The sequence below is a fragment of the Trichosurus vulpecula genome, chromosome 4, assembly GCF_011100635.1.
Source record: "Trichosurus vulpecula isolate mTriVul1 chromosome 4, mTriVul1.pri, whole genome shotgun sequence".
In the NCBI taxonomy this organism is placed as follows: Eukaryota; Metazoa; Chordata; class Mammalia; order Diprotodontia; family Phalangeridae; genus Trichosurus; species Trichosurus vulpecula.
Genome location: NC_050576.1, coordinates 227,063,166 through 227,088,260, shown reverse-complemented (window position 1 = coordinate 227,088,260; position 25,095 = coordinate 227,063,166). Strand labels below are relative to the sequence as shown.

Below are 25,095 nucleotides of genomic sequence, written 5' to 3'. Positions count from 1 at the left end.
AAGGAAGGAGGGAAGGAGGGAGGAAGTGACAGACAGACAGGCAGCCAAGAAGGCTGAGTTAACTATTGTGAGCTTCACCAACTGTCTGATGAACATTTCATACTGGATGTCTCAGAGGCATCTCAAATTCAACTTGTCCAAGCCATAACTCATTATCTTTTCCCCCAAATCCAGCACTCTTCCAAAATTTCTTGATTTGTCAAAGGCACCATCCCATCCTTCTCATCTGGGGGACCTTTAAGCTCAAAGTTATCCTCCACTCGTTCCTCTCCCTCAGCGCAGGCATCCAACCAGCTGCTCACCTTCAAAAGTCCACCTCCCCAATATTTCTTGCATTTAAGTCTTTCTCTCTAACTACATGATTACATGCTCTCACCTAGATTACCATAATGGTGTTACAGTTGTTCTCCCTGACTCAAGTCTCTCTTCATTGCCACCTATCTTTCATACTGCCACCAAAATTATTTTCCTCAAGCAAAGATTTGACCAAATCGAGGTCTCCATTCAAAACAATGCCAATGCCTCTCAATTATCTCTAGGGTCAAATATAAGCTCCTTTGTGAACAAATTTAAATCCCTGGTCCCGACTCATCTTCACTGCCTCATGGTACATTATTACTCCTCCTTTGATCTTCAGTCTAATAACTTGGACTTCTCTCTGCTCCTCACACCCATCATTGAGCCTTTTCACTGACTTTCTTCCATGCTTGAAATATACTCCATCTCATAGAATCTCTCTTTTTTTTCTAAAACCACCTTGTACCTGAAGGCTTTTCTAATTTCCATAACAGCCAGTGCCCTCCTTCCCAACTACCTTGGATTTAATGGATATGTGTGTGTGTGTGTGTGTATACACATAGATATGTACACATGTGCATATGTATATACATATATGTATATACATGTGTGTATACATGTGCACACTTGTGCATGTGTGCATGTATATACATGTGTGTACATAGATAGAATCCTTATATTTATTCCATACATGGTTCATGTTTCCTTGTCTCCCCCATTACATTGAAAGCTTCTTGAGAGCATGGATTGTCTCATTCTTTTCCCTTATATCTCCAGCCTCTAGTGCAGTGCCTAGGATTAGCAAACTCTTCATCAATTCTTGCTGATTGCTTGAATAATTACAGTAATAATGGAAACCAAAAGAAGGCTATTAGGAAGCTGCACTCTGTGCAGACTCATCCTAGTTGTGGCAGAGACATGGGAGGCAACTTCTTCCTTTCAAAGCGGAGATGAGGGAGGGTTTGTGGATACAGAATGTTGCATGTGTTATTGAATATGTCATCTCTGCATTGGGTGGCTTTGCTCCACCACCTTTATGGATTAGAATGGAAAGCTCATTGAGTAGGAGGTGTCAGAGAAGAGTATCTAGAAATGACTTGTTGGTAAAAACAAAATTTAGGAATAAACCTTTTTAAAAAGGCATTACTACCTAGGAGAATTAGGATCGAAGGACTGATATTGGAACTGGAGCTGCTAAGCCCTTCCTTCTTCATATCCCTGTGACCTCCTTCCCTTTACCCTCTAGCTCACCAAATAACTTGATAACTAAGGTCTATGATAACAACAACAGCAATACTCTATATGACATTGTTAACATTTTAAGTCTACAAAGCTTTTCTCCCAGCATTCCCAGAGGTAGGTAGTGAACATGTTACTTGCCCTATTTTACAGGTGAGGAAACTATGATATAGAATTTGCTCATAGTCTCACAGATAGTCCTGAACTTGGGCCTAGAGCCAGGTCTTCTGACACTAAGACCATTTCTCTCTCCCAGACACCATTCTGTGTCCACAAAAGCTTCAGCAACCTCTGGATTGCATCAACTGGCTCCAGAAAATTCTTGTATCTCTTGAGTTTCCAAGAAAAATGGCTATCACTGGAACTCAGGCAAAGTCTTTGCCATGAATTCTGACTCACATGTCTCTGCCCTTTAACTTCTGGGGGAACATCAAGAACATTTGCCAGTTCCTCTATCCCTCTTTTACCCTTAAGATGGCAATCCTGCTCCTTGATTGTTCAGTCTCTCAGCTTCAACACTGTGCATTCTGTAAAGTTTACACAGAGTAGGGCTCCTTTGCAATTATTACCTCATCTGATCCTTACAACAACACTGGGAGGTAGGTGCATTTCTTATCCCCATTTATCATTGAGGATCACACAACTAGTAAATGTCTAAGGCTAGATTTGAACTCAGGCATTACAGACTCCAGGCCCAGTGCTGTATCCATTGCCCACCACCTAGGTGCCTCAATTAAAAAAAACTGTAAATAATCTTTATTCAAAATCAGCCAGCATCAATTAAGCACCTATTGTTAGATTCTTAAGATAGGTGCTAGTCTTCAGTACCCTCTGTCTCTAGAGAGGTAGAACCTAGAGCCACTCACATTATGCGACTCCTTCCCAAACATTTTTATACAAATAGCTTTGAAAATGTGAATGGATTCATAGAGTTGTAGTATTGTCAGTGTCAGTATTTCTACCAGCCATGTCCTGCCACAAGTCTGCCACTCCTTGGGCAAACTTTCCAAAGCACTTGAGTCTTTCATCTGGTTCTTACAAGATTTCAAAGGCACCAGAAGCCAGGCCTCTTCCTTTTTGGGCCATGTCTCTATTTGGTGACATCTTTTATACCAGTTCTTGCCCAAAAGTCGCAGTTGATGATATTACAAATAAAATCAAGTAAAGCTCACTATCAAAGGCAGCTGTGAAAGTGAAGCATCCTAACAGTGATGCAAGCAGAGAGGGACATTCCATGTACAATGCGGCTGGGAGGAGGAAGAGGAGGAAGAAGAAGAAGGAGGAGGAGGAGGAGAAATAGCTGGCAGTTATATGGAACTTTAAGATTTGCAGAACACTTTACAAATATTGCCTCATTTTGTGTTCACAACAACTCTGGGGGGGAGGTGCTGCTATCATTCTAATTTTACAGTTGAGAGAACTGAGTCAAACAGCTTAAATAACCTTCCCAGGATCATGCCACTAGTAGGTATCTGAGGCTGGATTTGAACTCCCTAACTCCAGGTCAAGTACTCTCCCCCCTGGGTCCCATATCTGGCCTTCTTTCAGGGCACGAGGGAGAGAGCACTGCCTGGAGACAGAGGACCTGGGTTCCAATTCTATCTCTCACGCTTAGCACCTTTTTGACTCTGGGTCAATCACTTACCATCCATAAGTCTCAGTTTCCTCATCCAAAAAATAAGTGAGTTGGCCTCAGTGCCCTTTGGGGCCATTTCTGACCTTCTGGCACATCTGTCGTCTCTGTTCCTTTGCCCAGAATGACTCCCATTCCTGGAATATCTTCCTGATTTCCCTCTGCGTAGGCCTTTGTTGATTCCCATCCCCCTCACTAACAACGCTTCCACCTCAATTCACTCATATATTGTTTTCCTCCTGTAGAATGTAACCCCCTTGAGGGTAGGGACCCAAGGAGACTGTAATAAAAACTTGTTCATTAATACATTAAATAATGATGAAGATGAAGATGATGATAATGGCTATTTTTAGCACTTTCAAAGTAGAAAAAAAATATCACATTTCAGCATCACAACAACCCCAGGAGGTAGACACTATAGGTATAATTATCCCCAGTTTTCAGACGAGGAAACAGACTCAGAGATAATAAGTGATTTTCCTTCTCCTGCCACAGACAGCGTCTAAGGCAAGATTTGAACTCAGGTCTTCCTGGCTCCAAGTCCAGCTCTGCAAGCCCTCACAGTCTATACTTGCTCCCCTGGTGACTGATCTGGCTAAACCTTTCATGTACTGTTTGCTCTTTAAACACGTAAGCAGTTTTAAAGAAGGTTCTAAGGAGTTCCCATCACATTGTAGATGATTCAATAAATGTTTGTCAAGAATGATGATGATAAATCATGAATATGATTTGCATTTAGGATGGTAGAAATATCTAATGATCCTTCTCTAAAGATTTTGAACCTCAAAGAAAAAGTCATGTCCAAGTCATTTAAAAATTAATTTATAAATATTAATTTATAATTCATTTTCATTCTTGCCATTACAACATCTTTTGTGCTTTCCCTTCCTGACATTTTCATTGTACCAGGGGAGTAGTTACTGAGGTTTTCCATATTTATACAGACCATAAATTCAACCTCATGTCATCGATAATGATTACCTGGCACTGTTGGTTAATGAATGCTGGGTACGTCTCTGACCCATAATTGGCTCTGGCAAGTTCATTAAGGAGATAGATGTAATATCTATTGCCTTGTAGCAGAACACACCCACTTAAATCTTTAACAAGGAAGGAGTTGTGTCCAAGGTGGATTACTAGTCTTTAGAACAAATGGTAAGGGCATTTTTCTTTTGACAGTTCCAAGTGGAGTGTCACCACGAGCTTTCAAGTTTCCTTTGCAGTGTAGCTGACTCACCAAAATCATTCAGCATGCTTTCTGAGGTTGGGCAGTGAGTAAAAGTCCATTAGTTGGTTTTCTATCTTGCCAAACCTGTATGAATGAACTTCAAGCATTCTATTGGGGGTGGGGGAGGATGCAACTCTGATTCTCCAGATCATTGCTGATGCATTTTTATGTCCTCTTGCAAATATATTTAGCCCATGAACTCTATTTCATTTTAAGATATTATTCCTTTGTAGTTGGTTATTGTCCGAAAATGGATCGACAAGTCCAAATTAAGTGCCTATCATGTTCTATGCACTGGCAGTAGGTGCTAAAGAGAACAACAAAACAGTCCTTGCCCTCAAGAAGCCTACATGGGGGGAGGGGGGTGTTTAGAAGACACATGTATATAAGGAAATGTGTTTTACAATGAACTAAATACAAACTGATTTGGGATGTTAGTGAGAGGACACTAGCAGCTAGAGAAATCAGGAAAGGTCTTATGTAGAAGATGCTTCTTAGACTAAGCTTTAAAGGAAGCTAGGGATTCCAAAAGGTAGAGGTCAAGAGAGAGGGCATGCCAAGAATAAGGCACACCCTGTGGAAAGTCCCAGAGAGAGAAAGCGAATGCTGTGTCAGAAATAGCAAGGAGACCAATTTGGCTATGAACAAAAAGGAGCAGCTCATAAGAAGAAAATTATAATAATAGCATATTTATAGTGCTTTGAACACTGCCGAGCGCTTTGTATGTGCTAACACATTTGGGCTGCGCAACAACCCTTGAAGTAGATCCTGTAATTATCCCCATTTTTACAAGTAAGGAAACTGAGCTGGAGAGAAGGGGCGTGACTTGCCTCCAGTCACACAGTTACTAGATTTCTGAGGAGAGATTCCTACACAGTTCTTCCTGGCCCTATGTCCAATAATCCCTCTATTGTGCCACCTAGCTACTTTCAATAACAATGATATTGATAAGCCTGAAAAGGTTTGTTGGAGGTAGATAGTAAAAGGCTGTAAAGGTCAAATGGAGGAATTTGTATTTTGTCCCTGGGGCAGTAGGGAGTCATTGGAGAATTGGGAGCAAGAGAGTGACCTGGTAGTACTTGGGCTTTAGCAATGTCACTTTATCAGCAGTATGAGGATATGACAAAGCAAAGAGATTTGAGACAAGGTGACATTTAGAAGGTCATTGCCAGGCAAGGAATGATAAGGACCAGAGCTAGGGTAATGGCCTTTTGAGTTGATGGAGAAAGACAAATAGCGGAGATGTTATGGCAATAGAATGGAATGATTGGCAACTCACTAAATATGATGGATAAGGGAGAGCAAAGAGCCGAGAATGACTCAAAGGTCATAACCCTAGGTGCCTGGAAGGCTGATCATGCCATCATCCAAAATAGAGAGGAATAATTAAATCAAATGGATATTTAACACTTACTCTATGTGAGGTACCATGCTAAGCACTGGAGATACAAAGGCAAAATACAGAAGACGTTCTCTTCCCCTAAGGAGTTTACATTCAGCTGGAAGAAAAAAAAAAAAGATGTAAATCAGTATTTACAAGATTATTTGAGTCTGAGAGAACACCAAGAGTTAGAAGGCTCTGGAAAGTCTTCTTATAGGAAGAGGGACCCAAGCTGAGCCACAAAGGAAACAAGAGTCTAAGTAATAGAGGAGCGAGTATATTCTCAGTATGGGGATGACCCATGTAAAGGCATGAAGGTAGGACAAGGTAGGAAAACAGCAATTCAACCATTTTGGCTGGCACAGAGGATTGTGAAGGAACTGATATGAATTAGGCCTGAAAAGGTCAGTTGGAGCCATATTATAAAGTGCTTTATATGCTGATCCAAGAAGTCTGTAGAGAGTATTGGAAGCTCTTTGGGCAAGGTAGTAATGTAGTCAAGCCTTTATGCCTCAGCATATAACATTCAGTGTTGTTGGTGATACCATCACTAAAGATGAGGCTTTTTGTTAGATGAGAGAATGTCAGAAGTTGCCCAGGAAACCCAACATCACGTATGTAGACTCCAAATTCCCATAGAAGTTTTTGTTCATACACTTAAGCCGAGAGAGGAAATACACAAATCATCTCTGAGTAAAAAACATGTCAGTAGAAAATATGAGAATACCAGTTGCCTTAAAGTTGAAAAAAAATCATTTCAACTCAATGGTGTATTCATTTCAAAAGCTCATTTGGAGGCCGAAAGCTCCGTTTGATAATAAGGACTCCTGCTGGGGCTTGATCAGTTTTCATCAGACTGTTTCAGATAAGAATCTAGTTTGAAAAGCTTTCTGCCTTCATTACTTGTGTAGGAATTGAGGAATCTAATCATCTCATGTCATTTGGATAAAACATTAGGATTGATTAAAGCATTTAAAAAATGAAGTTGCATCATTGTTCAACTCAGAGAACAGAGATGTTGTGGTTCTCCTTTTGTTGCAAAAATAAAAATAAAATAAAGTTTCTATCCTACCTTTTACGAACAGAAGACATTACAAAACTTAAGTTAAAACAAAGAAGATTCATCTAAGTGACAACTTTTGGCATAAGAAACATTGTACCTCAAAGTATAAATAATATAGTACCAACAGAGAATGCATTCTGAGATTCAGAAAACAATGGGGAAAATAAGACATATTGCTCAGTGGTGAAAAGAAATGAATCTTCCTTTCTCTTTTCTCATAACCCACGTCAAATGAGGCAATATATGCAAAGCAATTTGTAAAACCTTAAAGCAATAAACAAACATAAACCATTATTATGATATGACATGTGCTTCCTATCCACAAAGAGCCTACAAACTAGTTGAAGCAAACGAGCATCCAGATGGAATATGATTATTATTAAACAGAAGAAGCAAGATGGAGCAGAGGACAGAACACTGGGCCTGGAGTAAGGAAGACATCAGTTCAAATCCTGCTTCAGGTTTACTAGCTGATCCTGGGCAAGTCACTTAACCTCTCTGTCTGACCTTCGTTTCCTCGTCTGGAAAATGCGATCTTTCCAGGGTTGTTGTGCGGATCAATGAGAAAATATTTGTAAAGTGCTTAACAAACCACAAAACACTGTATGGATGCTAGCTATGATTATTATAAGTTTTATTCCCAAACAATAGTATTGGCATAATCATTTTAGATACTTTCCAAAGTTTGCAATATAAGGACCAAAATATTAAAATAATAATGAAGATAATGGTAATAGCTCATATTTATGTACTGCTTTGTAAAGTTTGCAAAGCACTTTATATGTGTTTGTTACTATCCCAGGTTTGTAAATGAGGAAATTGAGGCACAGATTGGTTAAATGACTTGCCTAGGGTTACACAGCTTGTGTCAGAAGAAAGACTTGAACTCAGGTCTCCTTATCTCCAAATCCTGTGCTCAATTCCCTGGGACCTAGATTGTCATATACTCTAAAGTGTCTGTGATTACATTTTTGTAAATAATCTCCCCAATGATAAAGATTGTAACTCCCCCTCCCTCACTTATATCTATCCATCCCCAGACACACTCTGTGTGCTAATGGCTGCTTTCTTGACTTTCTCTTGACATAGCAAGTGGAATAAAGACTTTCCATCAATCATCTGTTGGCTGTTTTTTCTTTTATTTTATTGTATCCTCAGCCTGGCATATAGAAAGTACTTGATAAATACTCACTTAGTGACTGAATGAGTGATTGATAAGGTGCAATAAAGCACTCACTGCTACTTTTTCCCATCACTGATTCTTTTTACACCTCTGCCTTAGCTCCAGCTGTAGCGTCCCTCTTCCTGATAAGTAATGATGGGAGACAATAGCACCCACAGATTGAAGTAGGAGCAGTCAGGCTCCCTGTTAATAAATAGTTCTGGGCATGTCTCTGCATCTGAGAATGAAAGGCTACCCTATCGTTGATCTTTGTTCATTTCCTCCAATCCTACTTTCCTCCCCATTAATGACTTTAGTATTTAATAATCAGTTACCAGGAGACAGGACTGGCTTTTGAAGGGTTGTACTCCCTCTGTCAGCCCCGTGAGGTGGGCTGGAGGCTGAATTAATCATAGCAGAGCTTTTATCTCAGAAGACTGCAGGAGACAAAATGGTGGAAAGAGCTCTGAGGTTGGAAGTCAGAGGAGAGAAATTTGAATCGCAGATCTGCAACTAACTACCTAGGTGACACCTTTCTGGGCCTCACTTTCTTCAACTGTAAAAAGAGAAAATTATACTAGATACCCCAAAAGATTTCCTCTAACTCTAAATTCGATTTACTCATCTTATAGTAGAAAGGCCTTAACATCTTGAATCCTTCTTTTTCTCTCATCTATATAATGGGGGTAATAATATTTCCATTGCTTACCTCAGTGTGCTCCAGGATGTCATCATTTGTAACTATAAGTTATAATTTTATAATTCACTAACCATGGCATTTCTGTGCTAAATCATTCTAGCCCATTCAAATAATTCCATGCTGTCTTAGCATGAGAGAGGAAATTGGATTGGTTGCTGGTTAGGTGGTCTATAAAACTTCTATTCACCTAGAGTGTCAGAGGGATGGGTAGAGCAATGGATTTCTTTTTGCTTGAATTCAATCTAAAAATAAGAGCTACAGTCTGAAGCAGTGACCTAGAAATGTAATGTGTGGTCACATGAATTGACAGTATTGTCTGTGTATTAGTTTGAATGAATTATATTGCAAGATTTGATCTAGATAAACAATACCCAGTACGCAGTATGGCAAGCCCATCTGTGTCTCCAGCCTACATGTCTGGCCCACCAGCTGATGTAGAATATTTATGATAAGGCTTTTGCCAACATTAGTTGGGACTTTTCCAACCCTGGTCAAAATCTTCTTGGTATTTAATTCTTCATCAGCCCTCATCCCATCAACGGCTTGTTGAGCCAGTTTGATAACTAAGGAAGAAAAAGTAATGTTCTTGCCCTTTCTCACAAATATATGTGTGTGTGTATATATATCTATACATATATATGTATATATATGTATATATATACATATATATACACATACATACACATGTATATATATAACCAGCATATTTTATTTTGACATTTTTGCATTATTTCTATTGCAAATAATCTATTTTTACCATTGCTTAATCTAGAAACAGCATTACCTTGCTTTTAGGGGTACAAGTAGAGAATAATAAATTTACTGTAACCTTTAATTTTAAATCTGCATGTTTCTTGTACTCAAAAATTATTGAGATTCTCTTCTTATCCATTATATAATTCTATTCTTTTTCATAGGCAGGTTCAGTCCATTAATTTTCAGGATTCTATTTGCTAAATATTCCTTCCTCTCGTTAAAGCCTATTATGGTATTTCTTTTAAACTTTTAAAAATGAAGCACTAGGTACCTATAGCTTGAAACAATGTGATTCTAGTCTATTTTCTCTCATAGAGTTATACCCTACTATCCTCTCCGAGCCTTGGCTTGCCTTCTGGTAGCATGATTATTTGTTATTTACTCTTTGTTTTGCTAGAATACACACACACACATACACACATATGTGTGTATACATACATATGTGTATATTTATTTATATATGTGCAATACATGTATATATGTATGTATGTACATATGTGTGTATGTATGTATTTACACTGTCATTACTCAGTTCCATATACGAGTATCATTCATATACTTCTCACTTGGCTCTATTCCTCTACATTGTTAATTTCAGTGACCTTCCCTTTTATTTCAAGGAATAATAAGTCATTTCATTTCTATGCCCATCACTGTTCTCCCATTATTCTTTCAGTTACTCTTACATAATGTGAGACTCCTAGGGACAAGAGTATTGTCACTTGTTTGCAACATATAAACAATCACTTACCTCATCTTCTGGCATTATCATACTTTATGGATTTGTTTGCCTTTATAAAGTCACTTTTTCTATTAAATGTGAATTTCAAATTACTCAACTATGATTTTCTCAAGAAGAATGATTAAAAGGCATTGACTCTGTTGATAATTCTATTTTTTCCCCTTTAGGATTAAACTCATTCTGTAGAACAAGTAATCCTTTGGTACAAATCATTTTCATTTTTTTCCCATGTCATGTTCCAATCTTTTCTTTCATTTTCTCATCATTCACACACACTCCCAAGCTCAAAGCTTGGTAACTTCATTCCTGTGTTAATGGACTTGGATTTTCTCTCTGATGGAATCTTGTGGTTTCTATCAATCTGTCATTTGTACTTTATTTCCAATATTTCTAGGGTGGTATAGAGTTAGGGACTGGACATGTGATTTTAATTGGTATAAAGTAATTCCCAAGTGAGGAAACTTCCTCAACCAATGCAAGTTGGCACTATCTCTACAATTTATAACCTTTGAGTGTTGCCTAGTTGTCGTGACTTTCCCAGGGTCACATACCTAGTATATATCAGAACTGGGACTTGGACCTACATATTCCTAATTCCAATGCCAGTTTTCTCTCTATGAAGCCATGCTGATTCTTTGCTTACAGGAAATACTATTTTAGAAAATAAGTTATTCAGAGTCTTGTTTCACCATGCTCTTTTGGAAAGCCAGTCAAGTTAACATTAGCTCATACAGCTCTGCCTTCAAGGTCAACTGGTTTTTAGAGACCTTCAACATTCTACCAATCTTGCTTCCAGTTGACTTTGCTCTAAAATTCCTTTTTGAATCTCTTCATTTTGTGTTCTGCTTCTGACTATTCCCTTCAGTTTCTACTGTTTTATTAAAATAGTCCACCTTCTGTTTTAAACTCTCGAATCTCTTTTCTCTTAGAATAGCTCTAAATGTGATACCTATTATTTTCACTAAATTTTATATTAAGCTTCTCAGCTACTTTCTTGTGTTTGTTAGTTCCTTGGGGTTGATTTGTAATTATCGAAGTAGTACCTCTGTATCCTCCATCATCATCTGAAGAATTCTATTCACTTTCTTTTACTTTGCCCTTTGTGGCTAAGCAAAAAGACTTCGAAAAGACCATCAACAACAAGTGCCTCCACTCTCTTTCCCCTCCCTCTCTTCTTGGTCCTTTACAATTTTGCTTCCAACCTTATCATTCCACTGAAACAACTCTCTTCAGAGTTACTAATGATTTCATAGTTGCCAAATCCAATAACCTTTTCTCAATCTTCATCCTCCTTGATCTCTCTGAAGCATTTGACACTATTAATTGCTCTCCTCCTTAATACCCTCTTCTTTCTCCTTGTTCTCCCTTATCTATCTGATCACTCATTCTCTGTTTCCTTTGCTGGATCCTCAGCCAGATCAACATCACCATAGTTTTCATTTATATAGAGCTTACTATGTACCATACGCTATGCTAAGCCCTTTACAATCATTAGCTCATTTGATGCTTACAACAACCCCTGGAGGTAGGTGCTGTTGTTGTCCCACATGGTTCTGTCCTGGACCCTCTTCTTTACTCCCTCCATACAACTTTACTTGGTGATCTCAGAAATGTCCTCCACTGTTTCAGATGGCCAATACCTTTTTTAATCTTAGAGAGTTGCTTGAGGCCCTGAGAGATTCAGTGGCTTGTCAGGGTCACCCAACCAGCACACATCAAAGGTAGGACTCAACCCCAGATCTTCCTTACTCCAGGCATAGTTCTCTAGCCACTATGCCACATTCCTCTCAAATGTTAGGAAAATCTTTCAGCACTACATTTATACTCTCAAAGTATGGAGAAATTTTAAAACATAAAGTTAGCCAATCTCTCTACTGGACAATTCTCAGATCACAATTTCTTTAACATCTTCTTTCTTTGAGTGGATAGCAGAGAGAATTCAGTTACCTCATTGGGGTGGTATATATTCAAGAGAAAGCCAACAATCTTCCTTTATGCTGAAGATGAATTTCTGCTTTTCAAAAAGCATGGATGGATGCAGCGTGTGAGCAAAGACTGAATCCTTGTGAAATAAAGGACCAAAGTATTCTGGGAAAATTATACTTACAGACAGAGGCAATACAGTGAAGTAGACAGAAAATTAGCCTGGGAGTTAGCAAAACTTGGGTTCAAGTCCTGCCTCCAAAATCTAGAGAGACAAATAGGTAGATAGATAGACAGGTAGAAATATCTATACACATATACTTCCCTATATAGTTCCCTTGCTAGATATATACACTACATATCATGTATAGATATACATAATATATATGTATTGCATATACAACATATACCTATATAATATAATCCATATATACTCTATGTGTATATATAATATATAATGTTACAATATATATTAAATATATCTATTATCTTTCTATATGTATCAAGAAAGAAATAATAGAAAGATAATAATAGATATGTAGATAAGTAATATAGATATAATATAGATATAGATACATAGATACCTATATATCTAGGAAAGAAAATACATGTACATATATGAAATATATAGGGAAATATATATATGTACATAAATATATATACATGAGTATAAATATACACATCTACAGATTATATCCAATCCATCTTCCATCCAGCTACTATATGTGTGTACACTATATAACCAATCATCTTTCATTTAGCTACTGAAGTTATTTTCCTTAAGCATAAGTCAAACAACATCATTCCTCTACTCAATAAATTCCATTGATTCTACCACCTCTGGGATCAAATACAAAATCCTCTACTTGGTGTTGAAAACCGTTCATAACTCAGTCCCCTGTTACCTTTCCAAACTTCTTACACTTTATTCCCTGACATGTACTCTTCAACCAAGCTACCTTGGCTTCTCAGCTGTTCCACAAACAAGATACTCGTTCTTTCAACTCTGCACATTTTCTCTGGCTGTCCCCCATATCTGAAGTGCTCTCCCTCATCATTGCTGCCAGCTGCCTTCCCTGGCTTCCTTTAAGTCCCAGCTAAAATCCCATCTTCTACAGGAAGCTTTTCCCAACCCCTCTTAATTCTAGTGTCTTCCCTCTGTTAATTATTTCCTATTTATCTAGTATGTAGCTTGTTTGTATATATTTGTTTGCTGTTGTCTCTTCCTTTCAACTGTGATATCCTTAAGGATAGAAATGGTTTTTTGCCCCTTTCTGTATCTCTAGTCTTTAGCACAGTGCCTGGCACATAGTAGGCACGTTACAAATATTGATCAATTAATTGATTTCACTTCAGCTCTCCATTATAGAAATATTATTTCTTCATCCAATTGGATGTTACATCTTTTAGAATACTTAACCCGGTTCCTGGAACACAGCAGACACTTAATAAAAGTTTGTTGATTATTCAATTGTATGATGAGCTCTTCTGTGTTTACTCAGTATTTTTTCTCTCTCTACTGTTTCTCTGTTGTATTTTCTTTGCGAGAATTCTTTTTCTTTCCCTTCTTTTAAAATTTTTTTTGATATTTTATTTGGAACATTTCTTGCTTTCTTGAGATAACAAAGAAAAATTGGATTAAGACACAGCCGTTCATTCTGCCATTTTTCTGGAAGCTCCCAAATCTTTTGATTGGGTAATACCGAGTTTTTGATTGGATAATATCTAGTATCATCTCCATTGTATAGAATATGAGGAAGAATTGACATAGCTTAATCCCATGAATACTGTAAAATCTGACTGTTCAGTGATTCCTACTTTTTCATAGAGATAAAGATAGGAATTGGACCTTTGATTTTATAGGTATAGGGAACTCCTAGGTCATGTAACTCTGTCTACCAATACTGGCCAGCACCTTTTCTGCAACTTATGGAGCTGACTAGAGCATTGAGAGATCAAATGATTTGCCCTGGGTGATACAACCAGTACATTGCAGAAATAAATCTTGAGCCTAGGTATCCCTTGCTCCAAAGCTAACTATCAACTGGGTGGAGAGAGACTTGCTTAAGTTTCTTTAATAAAACTGCCCCCATAAGCATCTATTTTCTCTTTTACTGTCCTTACTTCTCCTCAGAAAGGATCTTAAGCATTGTGGGTGGTGTTATTTATTGGACTGAATGTTGAACTTCCTGTCAGGAAATTATCAGGCATTTCGCTTGATCTGAATTCTTAAGTGTCTACACAACTCTATATCTGGGGCCCATAAACTTCTCATAACAATTCCTCTTATTTATACCACTATGCTGTCAGTAGCTAGTGTCATTGGTATTTCAGTAGTGACAACTTACCTCCCACACAGGAGACTCAAGTTTGAATCCTGGCTAATGCATGTCTCTTTTCAAAAGGCATAGGGCATAGTGAGAGAAGGCTGGAATACAAAAGACTTGAATTTTGAGCCTGTATCTCTCACTAAATAGTTGTATAATCTTAGCCAAGTCCCTTAGCTGCTTAGTGCCTAATTTGCCTCATCGATAAGATAAAAAGAGTTCAGCTAGATGGTCTCTTGGTTTCATCCCAATTCTAAAATCCATTGAGAAATTGCATGTTTTTCCTGGCTTCAATTCTAAGGGTGATGCAATCTTTGACCTTGAATAAAAGCACTATATCAGCAAAGAAATAAAGCAGATGTCATGCATAATTCCACCCTGGAGTCCACTAAGGAGCTTGTATTTAGGGGCAAATATTCTGCAACAGGTTCAAGGTCAGTGAGTCTGTAAGAGTTTGCTATAGTCTCAGAATTAATGGATTTCCTATAGCATCTCTTCTCAATAAGTTCAGCATTTGTGAAATTTGTGGGTTCCTTTCCCTTCTCAAACAGACTTTAAATAATTTCTATGTAGGAAGAACCGATTAGCATTCTTTTGGGCATTTGGTAATGTAGAGACGTTAAAATTGACTGGCAATGATAGGATATGAGCAAAATCTTGTCTTCTCTGGACCTACAACTACTTACACGTCAAAACCGTCATGGGAGATTGAGTCCTGTAACAATTGACCTTATTTCAAGCTTACCAAGGAACAAGGTCATAGGATCATTGGGTTAAAAGTGGAAAGAACCTTGGACATCATCTAATTCAGTGTCCTACTTTTGTCTCCATTCCTTCATGTCTAAAATAGGAATAATGATAGTACCCATCTACCTGCCATGTTTGTGGTGAAGAGCGAATGAAATTGTATATGCAAAGTGCTTTGCAAAGTTTAAAGTCCTATATGAATGCTAGTTATTATTGTTGTGGTCACTATGATTATTATAAAAATGGTTTTATTATCATCTTTAAAAGGGAACATTGAGACAAGAAGGGTTAGTTGTCTTCCCTCATGGTAGTCAGGATTTGAACCCAGGTCCTCTGACTTCAAATCCAACATATTTTCCACTATACGATACCATAAAATTCCTCTTGAATTTAATTAAGCATGCCATATTTTATATTGTAGCTACCTGTGGTTGTTGTTCAGTTATGTCTGATTCTTTGTGACCCCATTTGGGGTTTTCTTAGCAAAGATACTGGAATGGTTTGCCATTTCCTTCTCCAGCTCATTTTAAGATGAGGAAACTCCGGCAAATAGAGTTAAGTGACATACAGAGTCACACAGCTGATAAATGTCTGAGGCTGGATTTGAACTCATGAATATGTGCCCTATCCACCGTACCACCCAGACAATAAGGCAGTTTAAATAGTCATCCCTTCATCTCCATGAGGTTTTAAGTCTTATGTTACAGAAAAAAATGAAGACACAGTGAAAATGCAACATTTAAGATGCCTACAATGTGGGCACATGCAGCCTTTGGGTGGGTCTAACTTGTTTATAAGAGCTCAGGTGAAAATGGACAGACTCAGGGTGAATGGGGTTATTGCAAAAGGATGACATTTAAACCTAGGTTTATATTGGCATTAAGAGAATAGTTTCCAGTTTGTGCATTTCCATTAGGCTCACATTGGAAGCTATTTGTTTTTGGTAACACTGCCTCCCCCATTCTAAACCTACTCAACCACACCGCTGAGAGTCATTGCCTTCGGAGGTTTTCACTGAAATAGCCAGGTCTCCCTTTCAAGTTTCTCCTTTGACTCTGAATGATTTCTAAATGTTATGTTTTATAACTTAGATTTTGTACCTTTATTTGAGATGGAATTCACCTCATTTGTTGTAACAGCATCTACACCCACAATTTAGGTACCTATGGATTATTTTCAATTTATGCTATTAAATTATTATAAAAATGACGTAGACATCCAAGACTACAAGTTAGATATCCAATTCTATTCTCAGTTTTAACCTGACAACCTGTGAGTGGATCCCAGCAGAGTTGGCCTTTGGAATGTAGTTGACATTATGTATACATGGGTGATATTTTATAATATTTTGAAGTATGCAAAGGGCTTGACATAAATTAATAATAGCTAGCATTTACCTAGACCTTTAAGATTCACAAAGTGCTTTACATATATAGCTTCATTCAATACTCACAACAACACTGTGAGGCAGATGTTATTATTATCCTCATTTTACAGATGAGGAAACTGAGACAGACAGAGGTTAAGTGACTTGACCAGGTTCATACAACTAAGTGTCTGAGGCAGGATTTGAATTCAAGTCTCCTGATTTCAGTCCAGCGCTCTGTGCACTTAGCTACCTTTGAACCTCACAACAAACCTCTGCAAATAATGTATTTCACTGCATAATCATCATACCCTGTTTTTTCAGTTCAAAAACTGATTTCTAAGTTTCCATCATATAATTGTCAAATGGTATAATTTTGTTCGTCGTGCCACTTAAAAGATAAACAGAGGAGCAATATATTCACCAGTGGCATATGGATATGCATTTATCTCTCCCGCATCACGAGCCCTGAGCCTAGAATTCTCAGCACACCTGCATTGTCAGGACATTTCCAAAAGCCGATTTGTGTGGTTTGTGTAAAGTATCGCAGTAGTAACGGTATTGTCATTCAACCCAAAGAAGAGCCATGGGTTCAAGGGGAGTGGGCGGGCAGGCCAGGCCACCATGAGTAAGTCATGTGATATGGAAGACTTGCATCTTCCCAATTTTAACATATAATCACAAGTATTCCATGCGTCCTAATCTCGTTACCAGAGAGCTGAGTAATAAATGATTTTCAAGTAATATCAGCATGATTTTTAATGCCTCACATAATGGTCACACCCCACTTTTTCACAAAAAAAAATTTTTGGCTTAAAATCTGTGATAATTATGTAGTGAAATATGGTGTGCTATTACCCCCATTTCAGAAATGGAGAATCTGATATACAGGGAGATTAAGTAGCTGGTCCACAGTCATATAGCAGTAAGTGTTGGAAGTAGTATTGGAACTAAGAGCTTCTATACATCAAGTCCAAAATTTAATCCAGTACACTACAATCCATAGTGCCTGGCAAATCTCAAAAACTTACTTTGTTGACATTTCAGCTCTTTTTGTTCAGGTCAGATAGAGTTAAAACCCTCTTCCACAGCAGGACTGAGATTCTAGAAGGAATCTAACAGGAATGGATATAATAGAATAGTGTGGCACAATCCCAGTCCCTCCAAAATGAAATCTTCACAGTTTGAAACCATCATTCTATTTGAAGTGAATTCTCAGAATATGGTCAATATCCATATAAAATAAACATGCATACACACATATAATACAAGCATACATTCTAAAACTTAATAGGAATGTTTTTAATTGTCAATTTTGAAATTACCTATAACTCTTCTTCCTTTAATAATAGAAATGGCTGAGAATTGACTTTTGTTGTCTCCTAGAGTGGAAAGGGCACCCAAAGGATTCCCAAAAAATGCGTTATTGTGAATAATTAAGATATTCATTAAGCACTTTCTATGTTCCAGGTAGTATGCTAAGCACCAGGAATACTTTTTATATGAAAAGATAGTTCTTCCCCTCAAGGAGTTCTGGTATGGGAAGACATCCTATATTAAGTTAGACAAAAAGCATCTACTCCTTTCACTTTTTCCTTATAAATCTAAAGATCTTATAGTAGTGTTAAGTTCAGTTCAGAAGAAGCACCAAAGCAGCATTTGCTGTCTGCAGAGTCACCATGCTACTGCACAAAGGGAGATGCAAATTTTAAATAAGACATGCCCTCATGGATCTTAAGGACTGGTAGGTGATATGACATGTACAGAAATAACTTTAATAAAAGTATTACATGACAAGTGAATTAGCAATATGCAAAGAGAGGAATGAGCTCCAAGGTATCCAAATGAGCAGTTTGAAAAAACTTCTTGGAGAAGGTAGCATTTGTACTGTCATGGTGCAGCAGATGGATTGCTAGACTTGGGGTTAAGGAGGCCTAGGTTTGAACCCCACCTCCAGCACTTACAAACTTTGTGACTGTGGTCAAATTGTTTAACCACTTTTGCTTTGGTTTTTTCATCTTTAAACTGTCATGAAAATAAGATGTGTGAAAACATTTTGCAAACCTTAGAGCAATAGAAGTATCAGCTATTATCATCCAGGACTTAAAGTGATCACTGGCACATAGTAGGTGCTTAATTACTGCTTGTTGATTTGTTGATTTGGGCTAGAAAGGATGGCTAGGGATTCAACAAACAAAAAGAGAGAAACAGCAAACTCCAAGCATATTGAACAGCATAAGGAAAGATTGTCAGGATGGCACCAAATATATTTTGGGAATGGTGAGCAGTCTTTTCCTGTCTCTGCCTTTGTGTTGTCTGTCCCACACACCTAAAATTCTTAGTTCAAAAGCATCCTCGTATATGAAGCCTTTCTTGATGCCTCCACCAGTTAGTGCCCTCGCAGCATAATTACCTTGTTTCTATTTTCTTATTGTTGAGTCAATTTTCAGTTATGTCTGACTCTCTGTGACCCCATTTGGGGTTTTCTTGGCAAAGATAGTGGAGTATTTTGCCATTTCCTTCTCCAGATAATTATACAGATGAAGAAAATGAGGCAAACAGAGTTGAGTGACTTGCCCAGGGTTACACAGCTAGTGTCTGAGTACACAATTGAACTCAGGACTTCCTGACACCAGTGCCAGTGCCCTATCCACTGCAGCACCATGTGGCTGCCCTTCTGTTCTACAGAATTGTTGTATGCCTATGAAACCTGAACAGCATGCCAGCACCATACCAGGAAACTGAATCACTTCCGTTTGAATTGTCTTAGGAAGATTCTGAATATCACCTAGTAGCATAAGGTACCAAACACTGAGTTCCTTTCTTAAACTAAACTGCCAAGCATTCAAACTTTACTGCAGAGAGTACAACTCCAATGGACTTGCCACATTGTTCAAATGCCAAATGCCTGTAAGACTATTTTAGAGAGAACTCACATGATGGTCAGAAGAAGTAATAGAAGGACACTCTCAAGGTCTCTCTTAACATCTTTGGAACTGATCGCCTGATGTGAGAGACACTGGAACAGGACCGCTCAGTATGACATGCCCTCATCAGAAAAGGTGCTATGCTCTATGAGCAAAGGAGAATTGAAGTAGCTCAAAAGAAACTTGAAATGCGCAAATTTAGAGAAGAGAAGCCGCCATAAATTGCCCGACTTGCGGTAGAACATTCCAAGCTCCTGTCAGTCTGATCAGCCACAACTGGACACACCGTACCACTACCCTAACGCTGTGATGTCATTTTGGTCCTCTTCAAGAATAAAGGGCAATAACCACCAATATGAGTCCATGTTTACCCAACAGAATGTTAGTTTCCTGAAAGCAGAGACATTTCTGCTTCTGCCTTTATGTCCCCAACATGTAGTACAGTGTCTTGCACATGGTAAACCCTTAAAAAAGTTTGTTGATGATTCATTAATTGAAGAATATAAGATAAACTTGAAAAGGTGGAGTAGTCCCACTCATAGGAGGCTGTGAATACTAGGGGAAAAGGGAGTCTGACTTTTTATTTAGTAGGCAGTAGGTAGGCACTGAACATTTCTGAGCAGAGGAGTGATTTTTCCATCTCTGTATGAGGAATATGATCTTCTGGGATCAAAATTCAAGCTAGCAAGCAGCTTAATAAAAAGGAAAAGTTCAGTTAAATGAATAAACACAATGGAAAATAAAGGCCTTTTAAAATACTGACTCTTAACAGATTGGTTCATCATTGCTTAAGGTGTGAATTGAGTTCTAGAAAAGACACCTGAGATTTAAATTACCATACCAAAAGCTCAAACTTTCAAGTAAGTGTTTTTTTTTTCCACTGCTGTGGGGGAGTTCTCTATTTTTGGGTTCCATTTAACAGCAGTGATTTCTTGGTGGAAAGGTAAGGGCGCTGCTTTAATGACATTTGATTCTCATGCTAAAACATAGAGTTCAAGCATCTTTTGTGCCATGTCTGAGTCAGAGTTTTGTGATTATAAACCTCCCTGGCACATTGAGCAGAGGGAAAAAAATGAATTTCAATAACACTTAAATCCCAATTCCCCCACCTGTACAGCATTTTAATAGAATAATAAAGTGACAACTTGCATAAATAAACTTCAGTTTGTGACCTGGTACTGTCTTTTTTGAAAAACATTTTTATTTTTACCTTTTGGTTTCACATCATCTAAATTTCCTCCTGAATTGCTCTCCCTCCCTTCACCCAGAGAGCCAATCTAGATTGTTTTTAAAAGGAAAAGAAAAATAGAAAAAATATCAGCAAAACTAGTCAATACATTGGGGAAAAAAATCTGACAGTAGATACAATGTTCCACACCCACGGATACTTTTCCTCAGTAAAGGATCATCTCTTCTTTGGGGCCAAGTGTGTTTTTTATAATTTTAGATTCATTTTCAGTTGTTGTGTGGTGGCAGCCTCCCCCCCTTTTACATTGTCGTAACCATTGTGTATGGTCTTCTTGGCCCTATTTATTTTGCAGCCGTTCATGTCAGTCTTACCAATCTTCTCTGCATTCATCATATTCATTCCTTACAGCACAGCACTATTTTATTACATTCATGTACCAAATCAATGGGCATTTACTTTGCTTCTAGTTTTTTTTTTTGATTCCACAAAAGGTGCTACCATAAATATTGTGATTTAAGTGTGGACTTTTTTTTTATCCATGGTCTCTTTGGGGTATTTACTAAGCAGTTAAATCGATCAGAGTATAGATATTTTATCCACTTTATTCACATAATCCCAAATTGCTTTCCAGAACAGCTGTACTAATTGAAAACTCCATCAATATATTACTAGGGGTACTGGTTTTTAGGACCAAAATTTACTAACCTTGGAAACATCTGTGGACTCTCTCATCAGTAAGCAACGTACAACATTGTTCTCTTTCCTTGCAGTGAAAGATTGATTCCGAGGACAACCTTTGCACCATGAGTAATCATGCTAGGAACTCGGATGACAGAATTTGCTTCCAGTAGTCATCAGATGGTCCTTGTAAACTAAGCTAGAAAATAAAGTCATGTTCTTTTCCAAAAGGAAAAAACAAAAACCTTGTACTTCTAAAGTGAGTCTGAGTACACCAGAAATAAGCTTCTAATTAGAAAAAAAAAAAACCTAAGTTCAAATCCTACATTAGACACTGACAATCATTTAATATCAAAATAGTAACTTCAATAAGGGTCAGAGCCTGAACTGATTAACCAGAGGAAGAGTCCCGAACTGATTAACCGGAAGAAGAACCTTTACCTAATCTTCTTTATTCTCTGAGTAAACTCAGAGAATACCTCTTCTTATGTCAACAAGTCTAGATCGGGCTGACTTAAGGGCATTCTCTGTCTATTAGCCATTAAGGATGAGACCCTTAACCCGAGAAATTCTCTTGTTTAATATTTTATGGGCATATACCATGTTATGGAATGTTAATGGTAAACTAAACACAGAAACACTGGGTTGTAGTTTCAATTGATCCCTGTCAACTCTCTTATCTTATTGTATTTACAACCTTTTCAATTTAGAAGAGATCCTTTTCTTGTATCATGGTTAAACATACATGGAGATCATAAAATTGAGTAACACAGACATGCTGAGTTGCAACTGTTCTAAAAATGTATTTAAACTTCTCATACTTCTGTTCAGGCAGTCAGATTTTGTCTGGCTTCATACATGTATGTATCTGCTAGCTTTAAGGGAATAAACAATATGAATTTACATATCACCTAGCTTGTTTGCCTACTTTAACCAAACTTTCAGGTTAACAACACTTAGTAGTTATGTGACCCTGGTCAAGTCATAAATCTTAGGCTCAGTTTCTTCATCTGTAAAATGAGATAATAATAGCAGCCACCTCACAGGGTTTTTGGGGGGATCAAATGAGATAAAATTTTGTAAATCGTGTTGCAAATTCTAAAGTGCTATGTAAATGTAAGCTATTAACGATGACCATTTTTGTTTCTTTCTAGCGATCTGGTGGTGCTCTTGCCATTCCACTATGTGCATTTCAAGGGACTGTGTCTCTCCATGCCCCCACAGGGAAGACTCTGTCTCTCTCCACCTATGAGGTGAGTGCAGAAGGGCAAAAAATCACCCCAGCAGCCAAGAAAATCGAAGTCTATCGATCCAAGAGCGTGGGTCACGAGCCAAACAAAGAGGATTCACCCACCACTTTCCCAGACACCAGTGTCAAGATCCACTTGGAAGTGTTGGAAATCTGTGACAATGAGGAAGCCATGGACACCGTGTCTATCATCAGCAACATCAGCCAGTCCTCGACCCAAGTCCGGTCTCCTTCTCTACGCTATTCCCGGAAAGAAAATCGGTTCGTTTCCTGTGATTTGGGAGAGACCGCCTCTTACTCCCTCTTCATCCCCACAAACAATCCTGACAGCGACATCAATATATCCATTCCAGACACAGTGGAGGCACACAGACAGAACAGTCAAAAGCAACATCTGGAGAGAGATGGCTATCAGGAAGAAATACAGCTGTTAAATAAAGCTTACAGGAAAAGGGAGGAAGAGGGCAGTGGAAGCTAAGAGCTGTCCAGGGTCCAAGAACCAAATGTTTGGTTCCACCTGACTTTTACATCAGTGACTTTTCTTGGGTGATTTTGATTTCTGTTTAAGTCAAATAATTCATACATAGGTTCAGGCATAATTCTTATCTCCTGGAAACAGCTCTTCATAGAAGAAGGGAGTCATATGGGTTGTCTATGGTCTCCTAGCCCTGTGATAATGAAAAGATTTAGTTTTTAAATGTTTGCTAACCATCTTTTCTGCTTGTAGTGCTTCAGAGATTCCTCTTCCAATTAGAGGCAATAGGCAGAAGTCTCACAGAGATAAATTAAAGATTGATAAGTGAGGAAAACCTGATTACTAATTGGAACTCTCCCAAAGTAGAATAAGTATTATGTCTCAGGGAGTAGTGGGATCACAGGACCAGAAAGTATATTAGAGGTCATTTACTCCAAACCCATTGTTTTAAAAATGAGGAAACTGAGCCATGGAATCAGAGTATCAGTCAGTTCTTACACAAAAGTTCTCTGGCTCCAGATCCTTTCTAATGATCTTGAACTAATGGCTGTATAGTTAGGGTGAGTTATGGAGAGATCATAGGTGGAAGGGACTTTGGAGGCCTTCAAGTCCAACACTCATCTAATAGATAAGGAAACTGAGGCACAGAGAGAATTATTTGCCCAAGGTCACATTGCTGGTAAAGAAGAAGTGGGATTTGAACCGAGGTCTCCCTGACTTCTGATCTAGTGTCCTCTCCATTATGCTACATTGCCTCTTAAACAAAGTGATTCTTGTTCATCCGTAAATGGCCCCTGAGGACCCTTCTAATTATGAGAGCCTCTGGACTGCCTGGAAAGTGCTCCCTCCTCACCTCTTTCCCTTGGAATTCTTGGGTCTCTGCTTATGTGCCACCTTTCATTAGAAGCTTTCCTTGATTTCCTCCCTCCCCAGTTGTTATCGTTGTCTTCTCCACCAAATTTTCATGTTTGTATTCATCTATACATATGAAATACACAAGTTATACTACCCCTTTCTATCCCCAGCATAATATGTTTGCAAAGAACATGTTCCACAGCAGAAAGTCAACCAAGTCAGAGACTTATGCTTTTGTCTTCATAACCCTATAGCCTGGCACAGTACCTTGCCCATAGTATATAATAAATGCCCATTATATTTGGTTGGATTAGATGACTTCCTCAGATCACCCAGAACCTGTTGGAATGGGCTGATGAGAGTGTTCTTGGATCAATGTTCCAAAACAGAGCTTGGCCTCTCCCTATAGCCCCGTAAAACAAAAAGGAGACCTTTTAGGAATTGCTACACTGGAAACAGGAGGGATATTATAAAAGACTGGGGTGAATTTGTAGATCAGAGTACATTCAGAAGGGATTCAATCCCGTTCCTGCCACCCACTTAGTCATCCTCTCATGCTGAGATATACTCTATCTACGTATGCATTATTGCTGGAAAACAGGAAATCCATTTTGGGTCTGGGTAGCTAAAATACAAGCATGCACTTTTCCTTCCCAGAAAATCTATTTCTGGAATTTCTAGAAAATGCAAGCCCCTTTCTGAGTCCCTCTTCCCTCCCCCATAACCATGTCATTGTTTATTATGGTCTATTCTTTAATCCTTAAACTGGCATTTGTGGCAGTCAATGATCTCTTCCTTAAGAGGCTCCAAAAAGATTCCAAAAAGGTTCGAAGTGCACACTGAACTTTCTCGAGGCTTTGAGTCCTTATAGGGTGGGAGACTTAGCAGAAAGGAACTGGCATCTCTGCTTGCCCCGAACCTTGCTTGAATACCGTGGTTAGATGATAACCATGAGGATTGTTTTCTAGCTGACATTTATGTGTGAAGGAATGACTATGTCAACTTTTTAAAACTCAAATGATTGTTTGCAAAGTAGCAGAGTCTGCGAACTGACTCAGCCCTCCCTTGTTAGAAAAATAAGTACCAGTAAAACTGGGTGCCTTTAGGATTTTCTTTCTGTAAAACATGGGTCATATGCTGAGAAACTATTCCTTTAGT

General features: G+C 38.3%; 1 protein-coding gene across 1 annotated transcript in view; it reads left to right on the top strand.

Moving 5' to 3' along the window:
- The window catches only part of GPR149 (G protein-coupled receptor 149), a 93,127-nt gene extending 70,042 nt beyond the window's left edge, over positions 1-23,085 (top strand). Inside the window, exon 4 of the mRNA XM_036753214.1 lies at positions 22,513-23,085. Coding sequence (XP_036609109.1) covers positions 22,513-23,085 — 573 coding nt within the window. The remainder of the gene's footprint in view (positions 1-22,512) is intronic.
- The last annotated feature ends 2,010 nt before the right edge of the window (positions 23,086-25,095 follow it).